A 22,643-nucleotide genomic window follows, 5' to 3' on the forward strand; every position below is an offset into this window, starting at 1 on the left:
ATTGATTGTTTACTGCATGTAAATCGCATGATATTGAATGTTTATTGAAGGTTTATTAACTGCATGTATATCACATGTTATTGCTCCAATATTGCATGTTTATTGGGGGCAAAAGTAGGACTCAAGTTAGATTTAAGGGGGGAAACGGTCCTTATTCTTTGTTTTAGTAGGAAGAACTACTGTTAAGTAGAATTTCCTATTCAATACGACTTCCTTATGGTTGATGTAATTGGGGACTGATGTATATTGCATGCCTATTGCGTGTATATTTCATGTCTATTGTGTGTATATTGCTTGTCTGTTGCCGGCTTAAAGATTAGGATCTGATATTTGGAATGGTGGCTTGGATAAATGATGACATATCACTTTGCAATGATGTAATACACTTAAAAAGCCATCAGTCCCTATGTGAATATGCATTCTTCAAATCCCAATTCACATATGCAGTCTTCAAATCCCAATTCAATGCAGTTTGGTTGAGGTTAGGTAAATGTCGTGAAGGAGTTAGGCCAATATTACACCGATGTTTGTTTCATTACATCAAAAAAAACTTTACACTCCATATGCACATTCTATGTATGGGAATGGCATGTGTCTAACTTCAAAAACGCATCTGCCTATCCATTTAGATTGCCCACGTGCAATAGATTTACAGATCCATTTACTTTTCTCCTCACCAACCTCAGCATCTCCATTTCAGATTCTTCATTTTTCTATGCTCTGCAACCAGCTCCATATACATTTCGCACAATATGAGAATAAACATAGCGTAATATCACACTAATCGAAATGAAAGCATGCATCCGCTATAATATTTGCCACTATTTTGGTTCTAATTGTTATTGTCCAGTAACTTAAATCTAAATTTCTGTACACAAATACACTAAGATTGAGAAAGACGAAGAAGAATTCAGGAGCAGAGGTGGAATTCGAAAAGGACCCATGGGTCTCTATTGTGTATTTACATGACTTTGAAATTGGACATTCCCAAAACCTATTTAATCATCATGTGCCTAAACCAAGTTCAACCGATATCATGGCATGTAAGCATCTCCCCGTGCAATTTCTGCAGCCAACTTCAACCGAAAAAATGGCATGTTCTGCGAGGTGCAAGTAGCTAAGGAATCTCAGCACTCAACAGCTCAATGTACTTCAACACGAACATACCACAATCGCCTCTGAAGCAAAACAAGAACTCGATCAATTCAACTAATGACATTCTAACATAATTGACAAATTAAAGTAATAAAATTAAATAAAAAGTTGTGCTCACTGATTAGCCTGTTGTGGAACATCCACACGATGTATTGGCCATGGACACCACCAATCTCGGGTGCACTCGTTCGCGTAAACACCTTCTTCATAAAAGTCGAGGGTGTGCAGAAGATTTGGAATCGTAATTGACAGGGGGCCGAGTTCTTCCTTTAAGCTCTGATCTGGAATGAGTGAAACCATTGAATCGTAGACTTTGATTTCACACTGAATCAGATCAATCTCTAGAGCCACCCAATGCTTATATTTTGGCAACATACAAGGTACATACACCTTATACGTGTTCTGCCAATCCAATCCACAAGCCGGAACCTTGCCATTTACAACGTTCATAAACTGGTTCTAATTTTCCACCCAACTTGCTCTTTTTTCCTTTTATTATCCGCAAAGCAAGTATGGATGTGATTATGTGAAATAGAAAACAATCAATGGTTAAACACCTCCACAAAGCAAGTATGGATAATTTGTAATTATTAACTGCACTTCGTCAAGGCCTATGCCATACTGATGTAGCACAGCCGGGTGTGTTAGTTTAAACACTTAGAGCAATAAGACAGAACAGATAAGAAAAGCTGAAGGGAAGAAAAGGTAGAAGGCAGGCAGCAATCAGAGAGTTTAAAGGAATGTTTAATCAATATTCAAATCTGAATTGTAAAGAACTACATAGGGGTATTTATAGCAAACTAAAACCTAGAGACAATAGAATTACAATCCCCAGGTAAAACAGAAATCCTATTCCTAATAAAATAGGAAACTTAGAAATCCTAATACGATTTGGAAAACTAACTTAGAAATCCTACTAGGATTTGGAAAACTAAAGAATATAGGAAACTAACAAATCAATTAGGAAACTAAACAATTTAGGTCCTATGCATCCTGCATCACATACCATAAAAAATACATCGGTCGTTGTCCAATCCGATATTTCTACTTCCTCCAACTTGTTGTTGTCGCTTCCGGATGAGATACAAGCCCAAATCAATGTGCTGCACATGTTTTCCTTGTCAATCTCATAATCTATGCACATTCAAACAAATGCATAATCAATTAAACTTACATCTCCTTTCAGCCAACCGTCAGCTTTGACGAGGGAAGCGAAGAATTCAATCTCAGCTTCCACGTTGCCAAATTGCATCACCAAACTATGAATATAAAAAAGTTTTAGAACACAACAATTAAAAAATATATACACTCATGCCTTCTATCTCAAAAAACAAAGGACTTACTTTGGGTTATGGCGCCATTCCGAACAAAGTTTCAGCAATTTCACCATATCATCATGCGGAATCGCCTTCATTGGGTCTAACGTCCGAAGTCGGGTTGTCTTTGGCAAATTTTTTTGAACCACTTCACTAGCTTCAATCATCTTCCACATAGGAATAATCATCTTCCTCTTCCGTAATTGGACCCTTGGTTCCACACCTTGACCTTCATCATTCAACCAAACGTTCAACTGAGATAACACAGCTGTAGGTTGATCCAAATCAATGTCCCCGAGAGTAACCTCAACCTTTGTCCCCTCCATGCTCTCACCAATGTCATCGCCAACCAACATAACTTCATCATCCTCTTCCTCACATTGGTTTCTTTGCACTTCCTTTTCCTCACTTCTCTGTCTTTTCACTTCCTTGCCCTTCCTTCTTTTTTTTTGGATCCTCTCCCTCACTACTTTTTCTTTGCAGTTCTTCCTCTCCCTCAATGCTCTTTCTTTGCGCTTCCTCTCCTTTGCTGCTTTTTATTTTCACTTGCTCTCCCTCACTTCTTTTCCTTTGAGCTTCCTCTACCTCCCTTGGTTTTCTTTGCACTTCACCTCCTTCAATCCCCTCCTCTTCCTTTTCCTCTCCCTCATTTCTCTTACTTGGCACTTCACCCCCTTCAATCCCCTCCTCTTCCTTTTCCTCTCCCTCATTTGTCTTACTTGCCCCTTCACCCCTTTCAATCCCCTCCTCTTCCTTGTCCTCTCCCTCATTTCTATTATTTGGCCCTTCACCCCCTTCAATGTCCTCCTCTTCATTTTCCTCTCCTTCATTTCTATTACTTGGCCCTTCATCCCATTGCATGCCATCTACTTCCTCATATCCTTTAAATAGATGTGACACGACACAACGATTCGTCCTTTCTTTCAGTAAAGCTATGTCCTTTCTCACTTCCTGCTCAAAATGAGGACCTAAACAGTGGTCCAAATTTTTTCCATCCGTATGACCTTTAACTCAAGGACGTCCTTTTCCCGCTTTACTTGAAACAACTCGGACCTCAACAAGCTTACCGCCTTGTTCAACTCATCAAGGTCAGCACATGAAGAAGGAATTGACTCTGCCGAGACAACAGCAGAGGCGACCCTGTGCCAACTCCAATATGGTTGTCTCATTTCCTCTTCACTTGGACATAGCGCCCGCAACTGAACTGACTGTTTCAGAAAAAGACAAGAGTCATATGCAATCATTCTACTTCATAATTTCATTGAATCTTATAAATAGTTCCAAGGGCTGCAAACCAAACCTCTTTGCTCTGGAAAAAATAATTGTTTAACTTTCTCATCTCGGGAACAGACGTAGTAGTTCTCCATCGCAAAATATGCGGGAGAGCTGTCGGATCAACAACCTTGCAGCAATTCAGGTCCGCCATTCTAGGAATTAATTCATATACCCAAATCTACACAATTCACAGGACACAAGTTATTATTTAAGTTTTAAAGTCAACAAAATATAACAACATGAACATTATTACCATGTACCTGGAAAGCATACGTGAAACCTTTAAAACTCCAGCCACCCCTTTGCACTTCACCATGGTTATCCTTCTTGCCCTTCTCATTTCTCCGGCTTGTTCCGGTTACCTTACTTTTCCCCTTCCCTCTTCCCTCTTCATTTTCAAAGCTTTTCACATACTTTGTTGGTGCAGAAAACAGACTGTCTTGGGTTTTGTCAAACGACACCGAACCCCATGGAAACCTGTTGAACGCATCCAAGTCCTCTACAAGGGTCAGGTAATTTAGATTGATGTTCAAATGTTTGTCCCTTCCCAAAACCACTAACTCAGCAAAGTAAACAAGAGCTAGCTTGTAGACGTCATCTTCCTCTGTGCACCTCACAAATGCTTCTTCTAAAGCATTACATGTAATTCCTTCGTCTATAAAATATCTTTTCAAGTCTAATTTCATCACTTTCTCCACTGGAAACTTGGCACTTCCCCAAAACGAAGCCCTGAGATCAAACAGAAATCCTGACGAGTGAACTGAGCAACGTCGCACCCTATTAAGAAACTCAGTCCATCCAAGTCTTTCACACCCTGCCCCGCTACTCTACGCAACACAACCCCATGCACAATCTGCCCGCTAAACTGAATCTTATCTATATTCAGAAGATGGCCAAAGCATGATGTCTTGAATTGTTCTAATTGTTCGGCACTCAACTTCGCTCAATTACAGCTAGGGATGAATTTGCATGTGAGCAGTTGTTCACCCGTGAGGAATATGCCTCTGACTCTGGCCATACCAGCTCCACGTTGGATCCCATTTCCTGAAATACAAGATGAAATAACGTGAACACATATACTACCACGTATTTGCACAATCACATTGGTATTTACACAACTAGTCAACCAGCACATTACAAATTTTACAAAGTACATGCGCATAGGGATTACTGATCACAGGCTTTAACATCATTAAAGCAATATGACATATTTTGTGCAAATACCTGTTAATGCAATGATTCTATGAATTACAAGCAATAGCATGTGTTTTATTTATGGATCCAAACTCCAATCAATGGTTGATGCATGAGTGAGTGTGAGTGCAATCTAGGCAAGTTCTGCACTTCACACACATGACAATTATTGTCATCTCATACACAACACAAAATAAATAAATAAATAAGAAAGATGGTGGAAGGAAGCAAAGCAAAGCATCTGCTCTGCTATCTGCTCGCTAAGCCATTGCCACATCCTTCTTTCTTTCTAGCTTTTTCTTCAGTCAGCCATAATCGTCATAGATCAACCTTTTTTCAAATGCTTTGCACTTTTATTCATGAGTTTATTATTATCTATTCTCATTTTTAACAGGCAAATTTAGTAACAACGGAAATAATATTTATTTCAAAAATTATATATATTCTAGCGCTAGAGATAATCTGCACTCTGCACTGCTTCAAATGTGGAAGGTTTTGAGGGCCTCCTCCAATTCAACACCATTACCTTATTCATATCATTATTGACATGTTATTGACTTTATTTTCATTCGTTTTTTAACATATACCCAAACAAAAATTAACATGCAAGTGAAGCACAAAGAAGAGATGCCAAATCTAACAACATTCATGGTACAAATTGGGGAAAACGGTTACTCTAACTCTAATCTCAAATTCCATAAATTACTCACCAAATGCTGGTTATTGAACAATCGCAAGGTGTCTGTGTTGGGTCTTTGTGCGGCTTTGCTCCACAAATGGAACCTATCACTTCCAACGAATACGGCTTCTCTCCTTCCCCTTCCACTGCTTCGTCTTTTCACTGTTTCTGAATCCACGCCTTTGCTCCTTCCACTCAAAATAAATACTTTTTCACGGTTTAGATAGTGGAGTTGCGTTCAACCATCGTTAACCTTTGCCTTCAACCGCGTTGCGTTGCCTTCAACCGTTTCTCGAGCTTAGCGGTTTCTCAAGCTATGAGTTTGAGATCAATGGGTTTTTTCTGTTCAAACTTCGAACTTGCCTCTTTTTTTTTTTGTTGGGACCAACTTCATTGCTGGATATTAAATTCGGGTTTGGGTTCCTCACCTACCCGATTGCACAACTTTATTCCAATTCTCCCCAACTCTTGGATTGATCCAATGACTATAAAGTGAACCCCTTATAACTTACCCCTTATAACTTACCCCTCATTATAGTCTGAGCCTAGATGGAGGCCAACATTAACGGACCGATAGCAATATCTCTATAAGTGGCCAGACCCTTTGCTAGCTGGAGCCACTCCGTTGTAATACAATTGGAGGGACTGGGAAATATGAATCCCTCACGAAGGCCCCATAAGCTCGACTGCAGACAATTATCCCAAAAAGAGTTTCAATGCTCTTTTTCCTCTCTTTATCCTTTGAAGGATCATCTTGGAAATCTCTCAACCAATCGGCGCTTCTTCCATAAGGCCGAAATCCAAAAACCACAGCAAGGTCAAGGATGGAGATTGACATCGGACCATCCCCAAAGTCGAAAGTGTTGGAGGCACTGTTCCAGAACATTAATGTAGGATTGAGAAGTGGAGGATCGGCTTGAAGTTGAATAGTCGAATACGTAATGGCATGATAGATACCATTATCGAGCCAAGAATTCTTGTACTGAGGTTCCATCCTCTTTACCCAATCTGCCCAGTGAAGGTCCACGCTCGACACATCGATTTTTGGAAACAACCTTGGTAGTGTCTTGCTTCAATTCATCTAGTCGATTCCTTTCGACTGACAAGCTGGGATAGGAGCCCTGATTGAGTGAGATTCATACTTGCACAGCTTATCACCCTTCTTCTCCAGATATCTAGGTTCCAGGACACAGTTATTGTTTGAAAAGCTAACAATATCCTTTACAGAGTAAGAATTAAGCTCGACCATTGGCAAATCTTTCAACTAGAGCATGAAATACATCGGCAAACTCACTCACTCCATCCCCCGAAATGAAGGGAGGACCCTAGGGTATAGTCTTTGATGAAGAAGAATCAGGAGCAGCAGAGTCTTTTTTTGGCACCATTTGATCAAATGGTTATCTTTGTATTTGAAAGTTCGAAGTTTGAAAATCAGAAGTTAGGATTTTTATGAAAAACTCTGGTTCTCTTGATGCGACAGTAGGAATTCTGAAAGGTGAAAATGGAGGAGGTCACGAATCAAGAATTTAAAGCTTGGAGCTTCTTTTCAAGCGAGCCTTTGTCAGACAGTCTTTCCCATGTGGACAAACCACGTCCTTTTACAATTCCGTGAATAAGGCTCCTCAAACAACGTGGGAAAAGCCCGCTTTATGAAGTACAACCAAAAAATCATTGAAAGTTTTAAAATAAGGCACCCACCTTATTCCTTAAACGAATTTTTGTTTAAAATAAGGCAAGAACCTTAGCAAAAGCCCTAAATACACTCCGATAATAGCGCTGCAAAGCGCTTATAGATATAGTTGATGTATTCCAATGGAGAGTCCAGATCCGATACAAGAGAAGGCAAAAATAGGAGATGTTGGGTTAGATTGGCGAAAAACAGGGGGCACAACGGCATGAGACATTTAATCTCAACACAGAGCACAAGGCTCAAGCAATCACCACAGTAGGGAGAAGCAACCAACTCTTAGAGAGAGCCACGGGGCAACCAAACAGGCTCAAATCCGGAAAAACAAAAAGACAAAAATAAAAAACAAAAGCAAAAAATTGAAAAACCGAGAATCACTCTGCAAAATCAGAGCAAAACCCCCAAAGAGGTGGAAGAGAAAGGAAACGGCAGGAAAAGGGGAATGAGGGAGAAAACAAGAAAAGAAAGGAGGAAGATGACGAAAGAAAGAGAAAAAAAAATCGAAAAACATGGAGTGAGAGAACAGAAAAAGAGAGAGGAAGGGGGAGAGGGAACCAGAAAAGGAAAGAAAAGAGGAAGAGGAGGACGGAAAAAGAAGAAAAAACCAGAAAAAGTGAAGATAAAGAGGGAGGAAGGGGTAGAGAGAAAGAGGGAGTGAAAGGAGGGTGGGGAGGAGGGTCAGTGACCACTTCCTCCCAGCGGCACAAGAAGAGAAGGGGGTTAGGGTTGGGAGAAAAATCGCAGAGCAAGAAAACTGATGTTGTCTTAGAGTATCTACAAAAGAGATGTTAGGAGGACTAATAATGCACAAATGGTTAGCTTGCTTTGGCAGAAAAAAAAACTGTTAGCTTGCAATCTAGAATACGTGAAAGAAACAATTTTGCAAACACAAATTTTATTTGAAAAATTTACAGGAAATTATCATCTATTAAACACGCTACTGAAAGGATGTTAAGTCTTACTGCATGTACATATAATATGCTTGACAAAATTAAAGTACTATTCTTATGAAATTCCTTGCTTTAACCATTCCCACTGCCTGAGCTACAGAGCGAAGTAAATCTTCCATCACGTAGCTTCTTTCTTTCCTTGAACCCCTGAAACAAAATTCCAAATGTGATTCATTAGTCGCTCCAAAGTCAAGACACATTAAGAATTTCAACTATCAGCTAAATAGATAACCTTTATCCACAAGGGGCTTTAAGCAGATAATTTTTGTCATATCTAATTTCTCTTTCTCCGATGAGTATTTCCGACAGTTGTGGCTCCAATGTCCTAACTCGCCGCAATGGAAACAATTTCCTCTGGAAATGTCTTTGTAGCTGGCATCCATGCCGAATTGCCCAGGGCGTCCATTGTTTTCATACGGCAAAGTGGATGAACTTGACTGAGGATATCCAGAGGTGGGAGTTGGCAACGCATATGGTGTAGCAGCTGCTACTGTTGTCAGCTTACATTTACTTTTAGGATGTTGTGGTTGAAACTTGGGAGCAAAAGCATCAAAACTACGTTTCGTCCCTTTTTTCTGCTGTTGTTCAACCTTGGAGGCATGACAACGTTTGTAGTTCTCCTTTAGTTTTTGCAGCTTAGTTATTTCTACTTCAATGTCCCTGGATGGGTATTCAGACTCGAGGTTGTAGTCTTTGATACATTGAATCACATCTAATAGATCAACCATTTGATTGTCTGCAATCTTATCCTGTGATCAAAATTAATCAAGCCTTAAAAGAAAGATGTATAATTATATTGAGGAGTGCCCTAGCTAGATTAATTTAACCATTTAAGAATCAGATATTGCATGTGCAAAGAAGAGCTAAGGTACCTTTTCATCAAGTGATTTCCTTTTCACGTACTTTTTCCAGGAATGCTTCTGTATATCATCCACGTATTCTTTTAAGAGTGGTACCGGGGGAAACTTGTCCATTAAATTGAAGGTGTAAATGCATCTAACAGCCTCAATCAGTTGCTTCCTCTCAATAAGATTTGCAATAACATCCGCTAAATGTAAAACAACAGTGAAGGATTTTCATCAATCTAATTCAGATAAGCTTAACCACCCAAACTTTAAACAGAATAATGTTACCAATGCATTAACTGACAACTGGGCATATAAAAGAACAAACTAGAACACAATAATTATGGAAGGAAAACACAGCGTACCACAATGAGGCAAAACATGAACCGGAACTTGAAACCTTCACTTCCAATATATAAAAGATCCCAACACAATTAATCTGCAAATACTTTCTTACTGAATTAACTTCATTGTACAATTTCCTCATAAGGTTTACTGACTTAACTTCATTGTACATTTTTGTAATACCTTATCCTTGTATCAATAAAAGTTATCTTAGGTTTCTCAATCACCTTCAAGCCATTTGCTAATATTTGACCCATTAATTCTTGAAGGAATATAAAACCAAGCCAAGAATAACTATCATCCACCCCAAGGGGGACAAGAATCTTGGACACTCTTAGTTACTAACACCTATTGCCAAAATACTCTAAATTGCAGAAAGAAGTTAAATAGCATATTAAAAAATAAATAGGAGCAATGGTAAGTGGAACACAAACCAATATCAAAGCTAATTTTCAGAAAATTACCAGTGATCTTATCTCCAAAACCAAATCCCCGATAATATTCGAGAAGCTGTTTATCCCGAGAAATCATCCCAAGAAGCTTTACAAACCCATCCCCATTTAACGCAGAAGGCAATGCATCTGTAGCAATCTGCAAAGTTTCATTCTGTGTGAAATGACTCCTACTCAAATGCTCATTTGGAACCCCCTGCAAATTCCTAGCATTTGTGGTGGCAGTTAGTTGAAGATTTGGAGAAGAAAAGGTTGCTGCATTCTCACCCAGTGAAGATTCTGGTTTCTCTGTTTTGATAGTGGAGCAACTGATGCCACTCGCTTTACAATTGTAAAAGACAGGGATATGGGTGAATTGGGTATTTAGGTAGTTTAGCGGAAGCGAAAACAATGGAAAACAGAAAATAGAACAAAAGGGATAGGTCTGGAATCACTCCAGGGGTTTGGCTTCACACCAAGTAGTCTCCAATCTCTGGAAATAAGCTTTTCTTTATATCTCAACAACTCAACTCCCTTACATAGGCAGGGTATTTATAATAATCTAACCCTAGAGTGAAAAGGAAAATTAAACTTATTCCTAATCCAAATAAAATAGGAAACTTAGAAATCCTAATCTGGAAAAACTAAAAATCCTAATGAAATCTGGAAAACTTAGAGAACCTAGGAACTAACAAATAATTAGGAAACTAATTAATAATCCCCTCTTCCATCTCTTTCGTTTGTAAACCCTAATGGGTTTGACAAAGATGTCCTCATCAGGGTGCACATAGCTATTATATTCAAATCTTACCAAGGAAAGCTAGAGACAAATGAGAAAAATAAAAATGAAGGCTTGGTTGCATATGCCAAATCAGCATGTGCTAGTGAGCAAAATTGGAGGATATGGTATCGCCATAGTTTGCACTAACAAGATCTACGATCAAATGGCACCAAAAGAAGAGTATACGTGGCACTGTTTTTGGTCGAAAATATGTCCAGTAGGATTCTTACGATATAAATGAGAAAAGAACATGCAACAAGAGATGCATAGCACAATTTAAAAAAGGGAGAAATTAAACTGTTCACTATTTTCAGGCCAGCAAAAAGGAGAAAGCATTAACTTCTTGAAAAATAAAAATAAAAAACTGTTTACAATATAAATATTTCTTAAATATTTTCATCATTGCTTGCAATGACTTCTCAAAGTACATAAAGAATGCCACAACAGAATGTAACCAATGCTACTCCATAATGCAAGAACTATAGGCATTGAATTTTTCCTGTTCTCGTCTTTTTTTCTTCTTCTGAAAAGAAGCTCCCTTAAGGCACTGCATTACCATTTTAGAACTTTTACTTGTGACAGCAATGTTATAAAACAAAATAAAAAAGATTCACAGGCCTATGACCTTATCCCTTCCCATAATATGTACAGTGCATCAACTGCTACTGACATAGATTTCTACTTATTAGCTCAAAAAGGATAAGAAATATATATATATATATATATATTTTTAAAGGAAATGCAATTTATTGCCAAAGACAAGAGAGAACATGAAAGGAAAGTGGCTAAGGAAGCCACAGGGCCCAAGGGCCAACAAAGCGAGCGAAAAAGACAACAAACTATAAGAATCTAGGCTGTAGGAAACAGCAGGCAGCAAGAGGAACCACAAGCTACGCTAACCACATGCTACACAATTGCAGCATTCCAATCTAATAAAATGAAACTTCAACTCGAATACATAAATTCAGAGGTCGTAGATGCCCATAGCGAAGAAATATAATAAATAACCCATCAATTTAATATTTTTATGTACACATTCAGAGAGAGAGAGAGAGAGAATAGTAAAAAAATATAAAAAAATAAAAACAGATATAAATATGAAAGAAGTTTGTTTTGCAAAATATATATATATATATATATTACCAGGTGCCTTATCTGCCATGTCAAGGATCCCACACCTTTCAGCTGGCAATCCATGCTCGGCAGCTATACCACGAAGAGTTTGAAGCTCCCCACGCCATAAGTAGAGGCCAAGTCATATGCAGTAAGAAGCCACAAATAACCCAAAACCTCCAACCAATTGTCAGCTGCCACAATCATCTTAGCTTTCCAATCACCCGCCAACTTCTTCGCTTCTTCTCTCACCTGATCATTAATTTCTGGTGAGACCCTCTTTAACTCCTTTAACAAATGAACACAGCTTCTTCGAATTACACTCAAATCAAAACCAAACTCCCTGTCTCCCACAGTTGAATTTGAAGTGTAAAACCCTTGCATTGCATCCAAAACTAATTTTGCTGGGTCTGATGACACGTGTAGACCAGTTGAGACTTCCGCAGACACTCTATCAGTCATCCTAAAATACTCATTCATGAACACCTGCAAGCTCCTACCATCTCTGATGATGCTTGATTGATTGTTTGTAGGCGAAGGAACAACAGCATTGTTGTTAAGGATGCATTCCAATTGCTCAACCTTCACTTGAGAATGAAGGGTATCAGCCTTCTCCTTCGATTTCTGCTTTCGGGTGTGTTCTTCAGTGGACTTCTCAAATTGTTGTTGTTTCAATTCCAGCTCTTTGGCCTGTTGTTGGAGTCGCCTCGCACATTCTTGAATCGACTTATCAAGAGAATCCAAATGCTTTTCGCGGGGATATAAAAGCTTTTCTTTCAACTGAACCTCATTCATGCAATCCTTGACCCTCTTATCAATCAAATTAAGTTCCTCAACTTTTGACTCAAATTGTTTTTCAAGCTTCTCAAACCACCTTTTAATTTCCAACTCTCTCAATTCAAGTTTGCAGTCCCACACCCCCACTGATTTCTCAAGCAAATTAAAATCTTTTATTTTCGATTCAATTGCATTCGAGTACTCCAGCACTAATTTATGAATCAAACCAGGTTTCTGCTCCTTGGATTTCATCTCTCTGTCATATTCTTCAATCAATGTTTGTTTGGCTCTAATTTCCTCATCTTTCAAATCAAATTCTTTCCACTGTTCGACAACCTTACCCTGAACTGCATTTAATTGCCTCTCCTTGCCTTTAACCAATTTCTGTACTTTCCCCAATCGATTCACTTCAACCTCATATTTTTCGCAATGTTCTTGAATAGACAACTTAAGGGATTGCAATTGGGACTTACTCTCTTCAACCTCCTGTACAATGCCCTGCAATTGCTTGGCTTTAGCTTCCATCACCAAGTTGAAGTTCAACTCTTTGGTTTCAAAATCCGCCAATCTACAGTCGATTTCCTTCTTCAGCTCTTGGAGCTCATGTAATTCGGTCTGGAGCGAGTTCCTGGTGGAGTCGAAGAGGTCCACAAGCTCCTTCCACTGCACGCTGAATTGGATCATGGAATCTGCTTGGGCGCGCAAGGTCTCGTGGGCTTTTCCGAGACTCCTCTGCTTCACCTCTGACAGCTTCAAATTCCAAGATATATCTTCCATTGTCATCTTTGTCTGCTGCCCTGTAAACAAACCCTAACTGCACGATACCGTAAGAACGTCGTGGTGGCGAAGAATGGAGAGTGAAAGAAAGTTCAAGAAAATGGAGAAACCTCAGTGTCTACCCTGTCTAGTGTGTGCTGGCTGGCTAGCGGGTAGTGGTGCTCTGCCACCGGGGACAGGTGGTTTTTTCAACACCCCACCGAGGTAAAGCGTTTTGCCTGCCTGCCTGTTTGCCCGTACTATAAATGCGACAAGTGTTGTAAAGATAGTGCGTGGAGCCCACATCTTGGATTCCTTGTCAGCCACATCACGGAGGCTTATCACTTGTAGGGCATCATTTCCTTAGTCTATAAATAAGGCATTATTATGCCTTTGCATTGACACACCAACCATCAGGGAAGGAAGAGAGAGCCCAGACAGAGAGGGGAGAAAGGAACAGAAGAAATATGACAAGGAAAGAAAGGGAGAATGAGGGGAGAGGAAAAATAAAGTAGAGAGAAAAATCATTGAGCTACGTATATTGTAAACATTAAAGTTGTAACCTATTATTTTACATAATGAAAAAGTTACTATTGCTGCTTTCCGAGGACGTAGGCATGGCCAAACCTCGTTAAATATCGTGTCTCATCTACTTTACGTGCAACTCAATATTCTAGCATATCTCGTTTATTTTACAACAACAAGCTTATTTTTTGATATACCCTGAAAGTGTATTTGAGTCTCACTTTGCCCCCTAAAACTCATTTTGTCTCACTTTATCCTATTTTTCACTTTTTTTTTGATATGGAAAAGAAAAAATTACAAGACAAAGCCTCGTGACAAGAGCGTAAGAGGTCAAAATAAAAGGGGGTCCTAACAGATAACGAAGCCCACGCTCCCACAAAACTTGATTAGAAAGACCATGACCTAATTTTGCAACCGCATCCGCCGTGAAGTTGGCCTCCTAAAAAGTGTTGAAAGGATGCTTGCAGCAGAAGAGGACAGGCCCAATTATCTTGAATAACTGTTGGATACACCAAGGGTTAGTTTTACCCAAGATACTGTCAATGACAAGCTTAGAATCCCCTTCAATCACAATTTGATCTCATCCTCTATCAAGAGCAGCGGCAAGACCATCACGAAGAGCAATACATTCAGCAACATTAATGGAATTTTCGCCAATATTGTTAGAGACCGCAACGAGGACATGCCCCTCACAATCCCGAATGACAAAACCTGTGGAAGCATGAGAATTCATAAGAGACCCGTCAAAATTGACCTTAATCCAGCCAGTGGGAGGAGGATGCCACTTAATAATCATAGAATCAATTGAACCAAATCTGGAAGTCGAGTTAAGCCTCCAAAAGTCCAGACCAACACAGTAGCGACATGAATACAAATGAGCTGGGTGGCCTTAGAGTCATTGAACACCACATTGTTCCTAGCCTCCCAGATTTGCCAACATATAAGGAGAGCTTTGGAGAGAAGGTCCAAATCAGACTTTGTGGACGTGGCGCTCAACGACAAAAGCCAATTATCAGCTCCTCTGCGAGAGAATGGGCATGAGATCAGTAGAGAGAGCCCACACATCCTTAGCAAACTGGCAGTCCATAAACAAGTGTTGAGTAGTCTTAGGTGAGCTTTGACAGAAGGGACACAGTGATGATATGTTGCATGAATCATGAAGCCTGGCTCTCACTTCAAGTCTTTTACGAATGAGCAACTGACAAAAATCTTCACTTTCGGGGGAATGTTGAGCTTCCATACTTTCTTAAGCAGGCCCGCATGGGGGTGGGATGGTTGATCCTGAAATTGTAAGTTGTATGCACTTTTGATAGTGAGGGAACCATTTGGGTTGGGACCCCAGATCAATTTGTCCTGCAGATTAGTTCTTGGCAAAGGAATAGATAAGATTTTCTCAGTCAAATCATCATCAATAACCTGAGATAATTTTCTTTTGTCCCAGCTGTTGTTTATGATAAAGTCTGAAATTCTTTCATCAAGATTCAAAGAACCTCTTTGGTGCTCGGGAATGAGATCAAAGAGGGGGAAAAGCAAAACCCAATGGGAGGTCCAGAAAGGAATAGAATCGCCATTGCCCACCACCCATCTCAAACCTTTGCATAACACCTATCTAGCATCCAAAATTGACTTCCAGGCTACAGAATGATTAGATTTTTTCTGCATGCTAAAAAAATTTTCATATCTTAAATATTTTTGAGAAACACCCTTGACCCACCAGTTGGAATGGTCAGTAATGCATTTCCAACCCAGCTTTGCAAGAGCAGCAAGATTAAAATGATTGGCCATTCTGACTCCAACGCCACCAAGATCTTTATGCTTGTCTCACTTTACCCTATTTTCATAAAATATTAATTAAAAATTAAAAATTAAAGTTCAAAATTTTAGATCAAATGAGATATTAAAAACATTAATATATTCTAATGTTTGGGAGATGGGTCAAGGGTGGATTGTAGCCAGGGTGGGGGTGGGCATAGGTAGTTGGGGAGACAAACAAGAGAGAGAGAGAGAGGGAGGAGGGGAGGAGGAAGATGAGAGAGAGAGAGAGAGAGAGAGAGAGAGAGAGAGAGAGAGAGAGAGAGGCAGTGAGTGGATTGGGGAGGGGGTAAGGTTTGGGTCGCAGTGTGAGAGAGAAAAGGAGGACGGGCAGAGCGGAGATGAAGAGGGAGGGGAGGTAGGATGCAATTTTTTTAAAATCTTCTTTTTCTAAAAATTAATTTTTCAGTAACATTTTTTTATGTATTTTAATTTTTAATTAATATTTGGGAGTTTCACTAAAACACCCAAAATGGGAATTGAAATTATAAAAAAACCCAAGCACTATTTAAACATATAAACACACCCAAAACCCATCATTACACACACTCAAAACTCATTTATAAACACACCCAAAAAGTTGACTTTGAGGTTGATTTTGGGTGTGTTTCTATGTTTAAATAGTGCTTGGGTTTTTTTATAAATACATGTCTAGGATTAGGTTTATTTATAAATTTGTATTAATATTTTATGAAAATTGGGTAAAGTGAGACAAGTATGTATGAAAATGGGGAAAAGTAAGATGAAATGAGTTTCAGGGGGCAAAGTGAGACTCCAATACACTTTAAGGGGTATATCAAAAATAAGCGAAAAGAAATCCTCAATAATTTCTTTTCACTATTGTTGGGGTCTTTTTTCGTCGAAAGGCTTGTCCGGGCTTGTTGATTCTTGTGCCGCCATAGAGTGGTGAATCAAGCCTTCGTTGCCCTTTTTTCTGAGTTAGCAAGAACTAGGCCCAAACCATCTCAAGGGAGAAGCAAGTCCTAGAGGAGTACTTTAATCTTCTTCCAGCGGTTGTATGTTTTGTGCTGATGTTTCCGACAACTAGACAAATACTTGGAGATGGTGCATTGATGTTGCACAGGCTTGGCATGAGAGTTTGCTTTGGTGAATTAAGATACTACTAGGCTTCGCATGAGAGGCTTGTGGCGTGGGAGCTAAGAGAAAATGAGTATAAAGAAAGGATTAAGGCTTGAGATTTTAGGTGTTTTCGGCAGCTAGATTCTTTAGGTCTGCGTTTTCTTACTAAAAAGGTAATGATTATGGTTTCAACTTAGCTTGAGAGGACGGGTGTTTTAGATTCTTTTGGGATGTTGCTTTTTGTGTGTGTGTGAGAGAGAGAGAGAGAGAGAGAGAGAGAGAGAGAGAGATAGAGAGATAGAGATATATATATATATATATATGGGTGTCTTGAGTAGATTTCCAGCAACTTGATGAATGCTTGGTCGCTTTTGCATGGTTGAAGATGACTTGCTAATGTTGATATGAGATTATATGAGCTTGGCATGAGAGCTTGGAGTGTGGGAGCTAAAGATCCACAAGTTTAGCAAATGATAATGTTTGTGCTTGGCTTGGTGTTTGATATGCTTAATTTTGGCTATGCTAGTTTGATTGTTTAGCTATGATGGTGTTGGGATGCTTAGAGCAGTCAAATGAATGGGGTTTTAAAGAGAATGGCTGAGGAAAGAAAAACTTAAGACTTTGAAGGCTATGGTATTTGTGACTATGATTCTAGAGAGATTTATGAATTCTAGAGGTGGGAGGATGGAAGGAAAAGCTTGAGGCTTCAAGGCTATGGTGTTTATAGCTTGGAAGGGTATGAGGAGGAAGGAAAAGCTTGGAGTTATGCTTGGTGAGGCTTATAGGGAAAATGGAGGATTTCAAGGCTAGAAAAGGGAGGAAGGAAGGTGGTCTGATGGTTGCTAGGGTGCTTGAGCAACCAAGAGATGTTGATCAATGATTGCTGGGATGCTTGCAGCAGCTAAAGAATGGAGGTTGATGGCTTAGGAATGACTATGTTGGTCGGAATGTTTGCGAACAAGAAGGGTGAGTTCTCATGGCTCTTTGAGAGACTTGCGACAACCAGAGGGGTTGGTTTTGCCTGTGCAATGCCTCCCAATTTATAGAAGGTGAAGGCTCTCTTTGGTTTCCAAAAGGTAAAAGGAAGCGTTGGAGCTAGTCTATTTCCAACAGGTAAGAGGGAGCATTGTGATAAGTCCATATTTTACATATATTTTATGCGTCCTTTGCTTATTTATTTATCGATTTTCTTGGATTAAATTGTTGGGTTTAAGGTATTTTGTGAGAATTGTGTAGTTGGTCCCTAATTAGAGGAATTGGACGAAAAGTTGTCAAATTGGACTCAAAAACCATTAAGATGTACGACAAGGATTAATTGGAGACAAAGAAGATGTTTCTTAGAAGGCAATCTATCGGTCAAAGCTTAAAGGAGGAAGTTTGGTCAAATCCTTGTGGAATTAGTAGAAGCAATCAAAGAGATATTGGGAAACCTGTTTTTGGTAGTGTTTGGGCCAAAATTGACACATCCAAATTTAAATGAAAGATGGAAGCCCAAAACTGTAAGAGTCCAAGGCTCATCAGAGCAAACAAGGTTGATTTGGGCCTCACAGGCCCAACATAATAGGAAGAGGGAGTCCAAGAAGAAGAACAATCCCACGTGGCAACCTCGGGATAAAAAGTCAAGAATGGCAACTTCGGGATAAAAAGTCGGCAATGGCGGAAGTCAAGAATGACGGAAGTTAGCAATAGCAACAGCCATAGAAGAAGTGATTGAAGGGTTCATGACATCAAGTTGATTCTGAAGAACTGAAGATCAAATCCCTCTTATATATGTATATTCAGAGATTTTTCTTCTGTCTTCTCAGATAAGGTAATTCTCCCAAGAAGATAAGCAAGTTACAATCTCGAGAGGGATAAGCAGGAAAGCGGGAGTCTGTCCAAAAGGAATCAAACTAACCATCACGGGTAAAATATCACAAGGGGCAGCTGAAAATAGGGAAGTGATCGCCTATCTGAGAGCCTATCTGCCAAAACTGAAGAAGAAGAGGAAAAGGGGGAAAATATCTTTGCCGCCCAATAAAAAAACACAATCACCCTACTCCAGAGAAGAAACAGTTTTTCTATAAATACAAGAAAGAGTGAACAGGGTAGAACACACTCAAAAAAACAACCAAAAAATCAATCAAAACAAAAACTCAAAATGATCACTTGATCTCAAAAACCTTCAAAACACTGAAGCAACCAAAGCTCATTGAGCCAAGACACCAACACAAACAACTCAAAATCAACCAGAAGCTCACTTGAATTCCAAGTGAAAACCAGCTTTAGATTAGAATTCCCAAGGTTGGACTTAGAAAATAAGTCATTCAAAACGAGATTTCTCTCGTTACAAATTTGGTTTAGCAAAAAACCAAGACAGCAGAGCTTGAGCTTTTCCCAAACATGAAAACCTCAACAAATTTTACAGTGCGGTCTCTAGCCCATCAAGTCCTCGAGAATGTGCCACTTCGCCCTACAGATCAAGAAGCCGCAGCTCGCCCACTCAAGCTTCACAAAGCTTAAAGTACATTGAAGCTCTGCGAATCAACCTTTGGTATCGATTTATAGTTGAAGCTTAGCAATCGAGTTGTCAACATTCGATCCGGCCCAAGCATCTCGATCCGGCCGGGCGGACAAATCCAATGGGTGATCCGCCCGACATTCCCAGTCCAGCCGGTATTTCAGTCCATTGTATCAGAGCCACCCATCCAGAAATGGAGTTCCAATCAGATCTTCATCTCCCTAGCATGAGTATTTATTGTTATAGTTTTGTAAAGGCGTTACGCTTTAAAAACAGCTTTAAATTCCATCAACCATTCCGCCGAATACCTCGTTATCTTGAGATAAATTGTTAAAGTCCTCACCATCGAGGCAAGAAAAGAACTTACTTGGGAGATATTCTCACCCAAATTCACAATCGCTTGTTTGCGAAATCAAGATATTAGGGGCGCAAGTTATCCATTCCAAACTAATTCGCTAGAATTTTTATTACTAGCAAAGGCACGCTCAAGACACCAAAGAAAGTCGACTTGTTGACCACTTTATGGTTCTCAAGGCGGTGGGAACTTTGCCCTTCCATCACAGAGTAAACGCAAAACGGCAAACAATTTGGCACGGTGGGACTTCTCAAGATACATTGTTCTTTACCACCATGAATACGGAAGCTCTAGCCGTAACCCACACCACGACATGGAAATAAACCAAGTGGCCTCGTGGAAGGACCGAATCGAAGAAAGTGATGCCCGTGATTCAAGACATGGCAAAGACAGAAGCGGAGGTCCAGGACCGCCTTAAGGATGAACTCTGACATAGAATTGTGGTTACGACAAGAGGTCACAACACAAAGGAGCCAAGACACTTAAATAATATGACACCATGATGCAATGGCAGGTCAATAGGCAATTCAAGAAGGACGAGGTCGCCATGGCTGTAATTCTAATCCCGATGAGGTGGTCCAAAGAACTAGACCTTCCCTATGGTCCCCACCGTGATTGGCATGGCCATGTCAAGAGAATCCTCTCGGTGCAATGTAGCCGGATACCGTAACGGGAGAAATCCAGCCGACACAGGAAGTGGTTGTTCCCGCCCAAGAACGTGGCCCCAATACGCCGTAAGCTCTGCGCCAGACAAGTCCCAGAATAAGCGTAACCTCACCTTGTTCGCAGCAAGCGCCCCACAAGATCTCCTATGGAAATTTGCCCAACAGCAGTGAATATTACTCCTCACGCCCGTATGATGGACCCTTAATCCATTCCCTCCACCCGCAAGAGGAAGGAGAGGCAGAGGGGGAAACTATCCTTATGCCAATAACGATGAAACAGCAGGGGCAAACTGGAGGAACCACCCGACTGGAAGAGCTGAGGAGCACAGGAAGAAGTTCGCTTAGACCATATAGGCGAACCACGATTTGCTCACCGTAACTACGATTTGCTCGGCGTATCAGGACAAAACCCCTCCTGCGTAATGCTCTAAATGACGTGGGGGCATTACAGAGGATGATCAGGGAAATGATGGAGCGGGAAGCCAGGAGGGGAGAAAGGCCCACCTATAGGAAGCCATATCCACCTTATATCGATCAGATACCCTTGTCCCCAGGTTTTAAAGTACCAAACTTCACTTTATTCAACGGAGAGGATCCTCATGCTTCATCAGTTGAGCATGTAGGCAGATTTTCCACCCAATGCATAGCCATAGAGAATAACCCACTTTAAAAGCTAAGACTTTTTGGGAACTCTCTCTGGACAAGCTTTCACTTGGTACACTAACTGCCAAAGAAATTCTATTTAGACTTGAGCAAATGGAGAGCGTCTTCCATGACTATTATTACAGATTCACCACAAGTCACCATCGGACCTTGCCGCTCTCAAACAGAGTGAAGATGAACCCGCCAAGACTTTATAAACAGGTTCAGAAGCTCAAAATGAAGTGCCGAATCCCCATCGAAGAAAGACACTTCATCCAAATGGTCAGGCTGCCTCAAAATTTCTCTAAGGAAAAGATTTGATGGGATGTTGTTTGAGATCCGCAGAATCGGCGATAAGCTAAGTACGAGGAATTGCTCAGAGAGGAACAGAAAAAGAAACTCTTCCAAAGGCACGTATTACAAATCCCTTCTTCCTCAATACATATGATTGGAGTGAGTCAAGAAGATGCAGAGGAGTCGGAGGAGAGAGAGGTCGCAGTTGCGGAGATGGCAAAATTAAAGCATCCCATCACTTGTAAAACCCTTACAAAGCCTCCAAGGGATCAAAAGCCGCCACCATTCACAGGGAGGGTTCGTTCCAAACAAACCCATGCAGAGCAAAGTATATTCTTTCGATCCACCAAAGTAGATGCTTTGTTTGATGAAATGTTGCTACAGAAAGCAATAGAGACGCCTTACGAATGCCCAAACCAAAGAACTCAAGGGGAGACATAATATGTGAGATGGCACAATTCTTGGAATCATTCTACCAATAGTTGTGTTGTTTTCAGAGATGTTATACAGAAGGGATAATAGCAGGAAGGTCAAGTTAGCGAGAAAAGCCTCCATCCGTCACCACGATCCTTTCCCGCCACAAGTTAATATGGTCAACCTAAATTGGCTAGAACGAAGAGGGATGTATAGAGGCCGACTCCAGAGAAGCGTAATAGTTTCAAAGGAGACTATGGAAAGACCAAAAGCAACCATTTCACCTGAATAGTGCTCGCAGTGCAAGTGTGTGAGGTCGAGCCGAGGTAATCCCGAAAAAGGATCTGCCCACTCCAAGTGTTTTTGACCGATTGGAACCACGCCCGAGGTGTGTAAGGTCACAGAGAAACTACCCTAGGTCTGTCCAATCCAGCAGAAGAATGACTAAGCACCCAAGGAAGAAACATCAATAAGAGTGCCTGTATGATAAACCTTTGCGCCCATCATTGAAGGTGTGGTATTCGTTGAAAAGTGGCGTATCAACAATGGAGCCGATAAGAACCCAAAGGAGGAGGGTTCAGAGACAAGATCGCACATTCTCAATAACGAAAACGCATAGGTGCTTCCAGAGGCCACTGCCCAAAAAGGGCAAGAGCCGTAAATATTTCCTGCATGTAACAAGCAATCTCTCAACCACGGTTGAAAGAAGCAAAATCCTCAAAGAAACCTTCTATCCATTCTCGCCTCCACCTCGGAAAATTTACTTAAAACTCCCCGACTGAGGAAAAACCGATCCTATTCCGGAGAAGGGCAAGGAGACTGGGTTGAGGAATATGAAGAGGAGCAGCTGGATTATGAACCATCTACAGATGACTGAATGCGCCTCCTGAATGTAAGAACCAGGAGAATGGACAGAGGAGTATGATGGAGAATGATGGATTATGATGGAGAATTGATGCGGAAACCGAGTCCTTCTGCGCGTACTGGAGGACTTGTTACGTCGACCTAGGCATCAATATAGGTGTTCATTCCGCCAGAAGTTCGGGCGTAGA

General features: G+C 40.5%; 3 protein-coding genes across 3 annotated transcripts; all 3 read right to left on the bottom strand.

Moving 5' to 3' along the window:
* Positions 1 to 1,117: 1,117 nt before the first annotated feature.
* Positions 1,118 to 3,597, bottom strand: LOC148916404 (uncharacterized). The gene is made up of 5 exons (XM_089055126.1): positions 2,499 to 3,597; positions 2,330 to 2,414; positions 2,162 to 2,258; positions 1,274 to 1,496; positions 1,118 to 1,178 (listed from the first exon to the last, which is right to left on the bottom strand). The coding sequence occupies exons 1-5, from the start codon at positions 2,825 to 2,827 to the stop codon at positions 1,118 to 1,120; spliced, it is 795 nt and encodes a 264-aa protein (XP_088911252.1). The 5' UTR covers positions 2,828 to 3,597.
* LOC148916405 (uncharacterized) lies at positions 3,440 to 4,432 on the bottom strand. The gene is made up of 3 exons (XM_089055127.1): positions 4,007 to 4,432; positions 3,772 to 3,924; positions 3,440 to 3,679 (listed from the first exon to the last, which is right to left on the bottom strand). The coding sequence occupies exons 1-3, from the start codon at positions 4,430 to 4,432 to the stop codon at positions 3,440 to 3,442; spliced, it is 819 nt and encodes a 272-aa protein (XP_088911253.1).
* A 3,752-nt stretch (positions 4,433 to 8,184) lies between these two features.
* On the bottom strand, positions 8,185 to 13,725 carry LOC148916406 (uncharacterized). The gene is given in 6 exon segments (XM_089054885.1): positions 8,185 to 8,403; positions 8,489 to 9,005; positions 9,129 to 9,304; positions 9,911 to 10,219; positions 11,802 to 11,897; positions 11,900 to 13,725. Coding segments are annotated over 6 exon segments (2,559 nt in total). The 5' UTR covers positions 13,332 to 13,725; the 3' UTR covers positions 8,185 to 8,374.
* Positions 13,726 to 22,643: the final 8,918 nt, after the last annotated feature.

Source organism: Prunus mume, linkage group LG6 (assembly GCF_029339155.1).
Source record: "Prunus mume cultivar Tortuosa linkage group LG6, ASM2933915v1, whole genome shotgun sequence".
NCBI classification, from domain to species: domain Eukaryota; kingdom Viridiplantae; phylum Streptophyta; class Magnoliopsida; order Rosales; family Rosaceae; genus Prunus; species Prunus mume.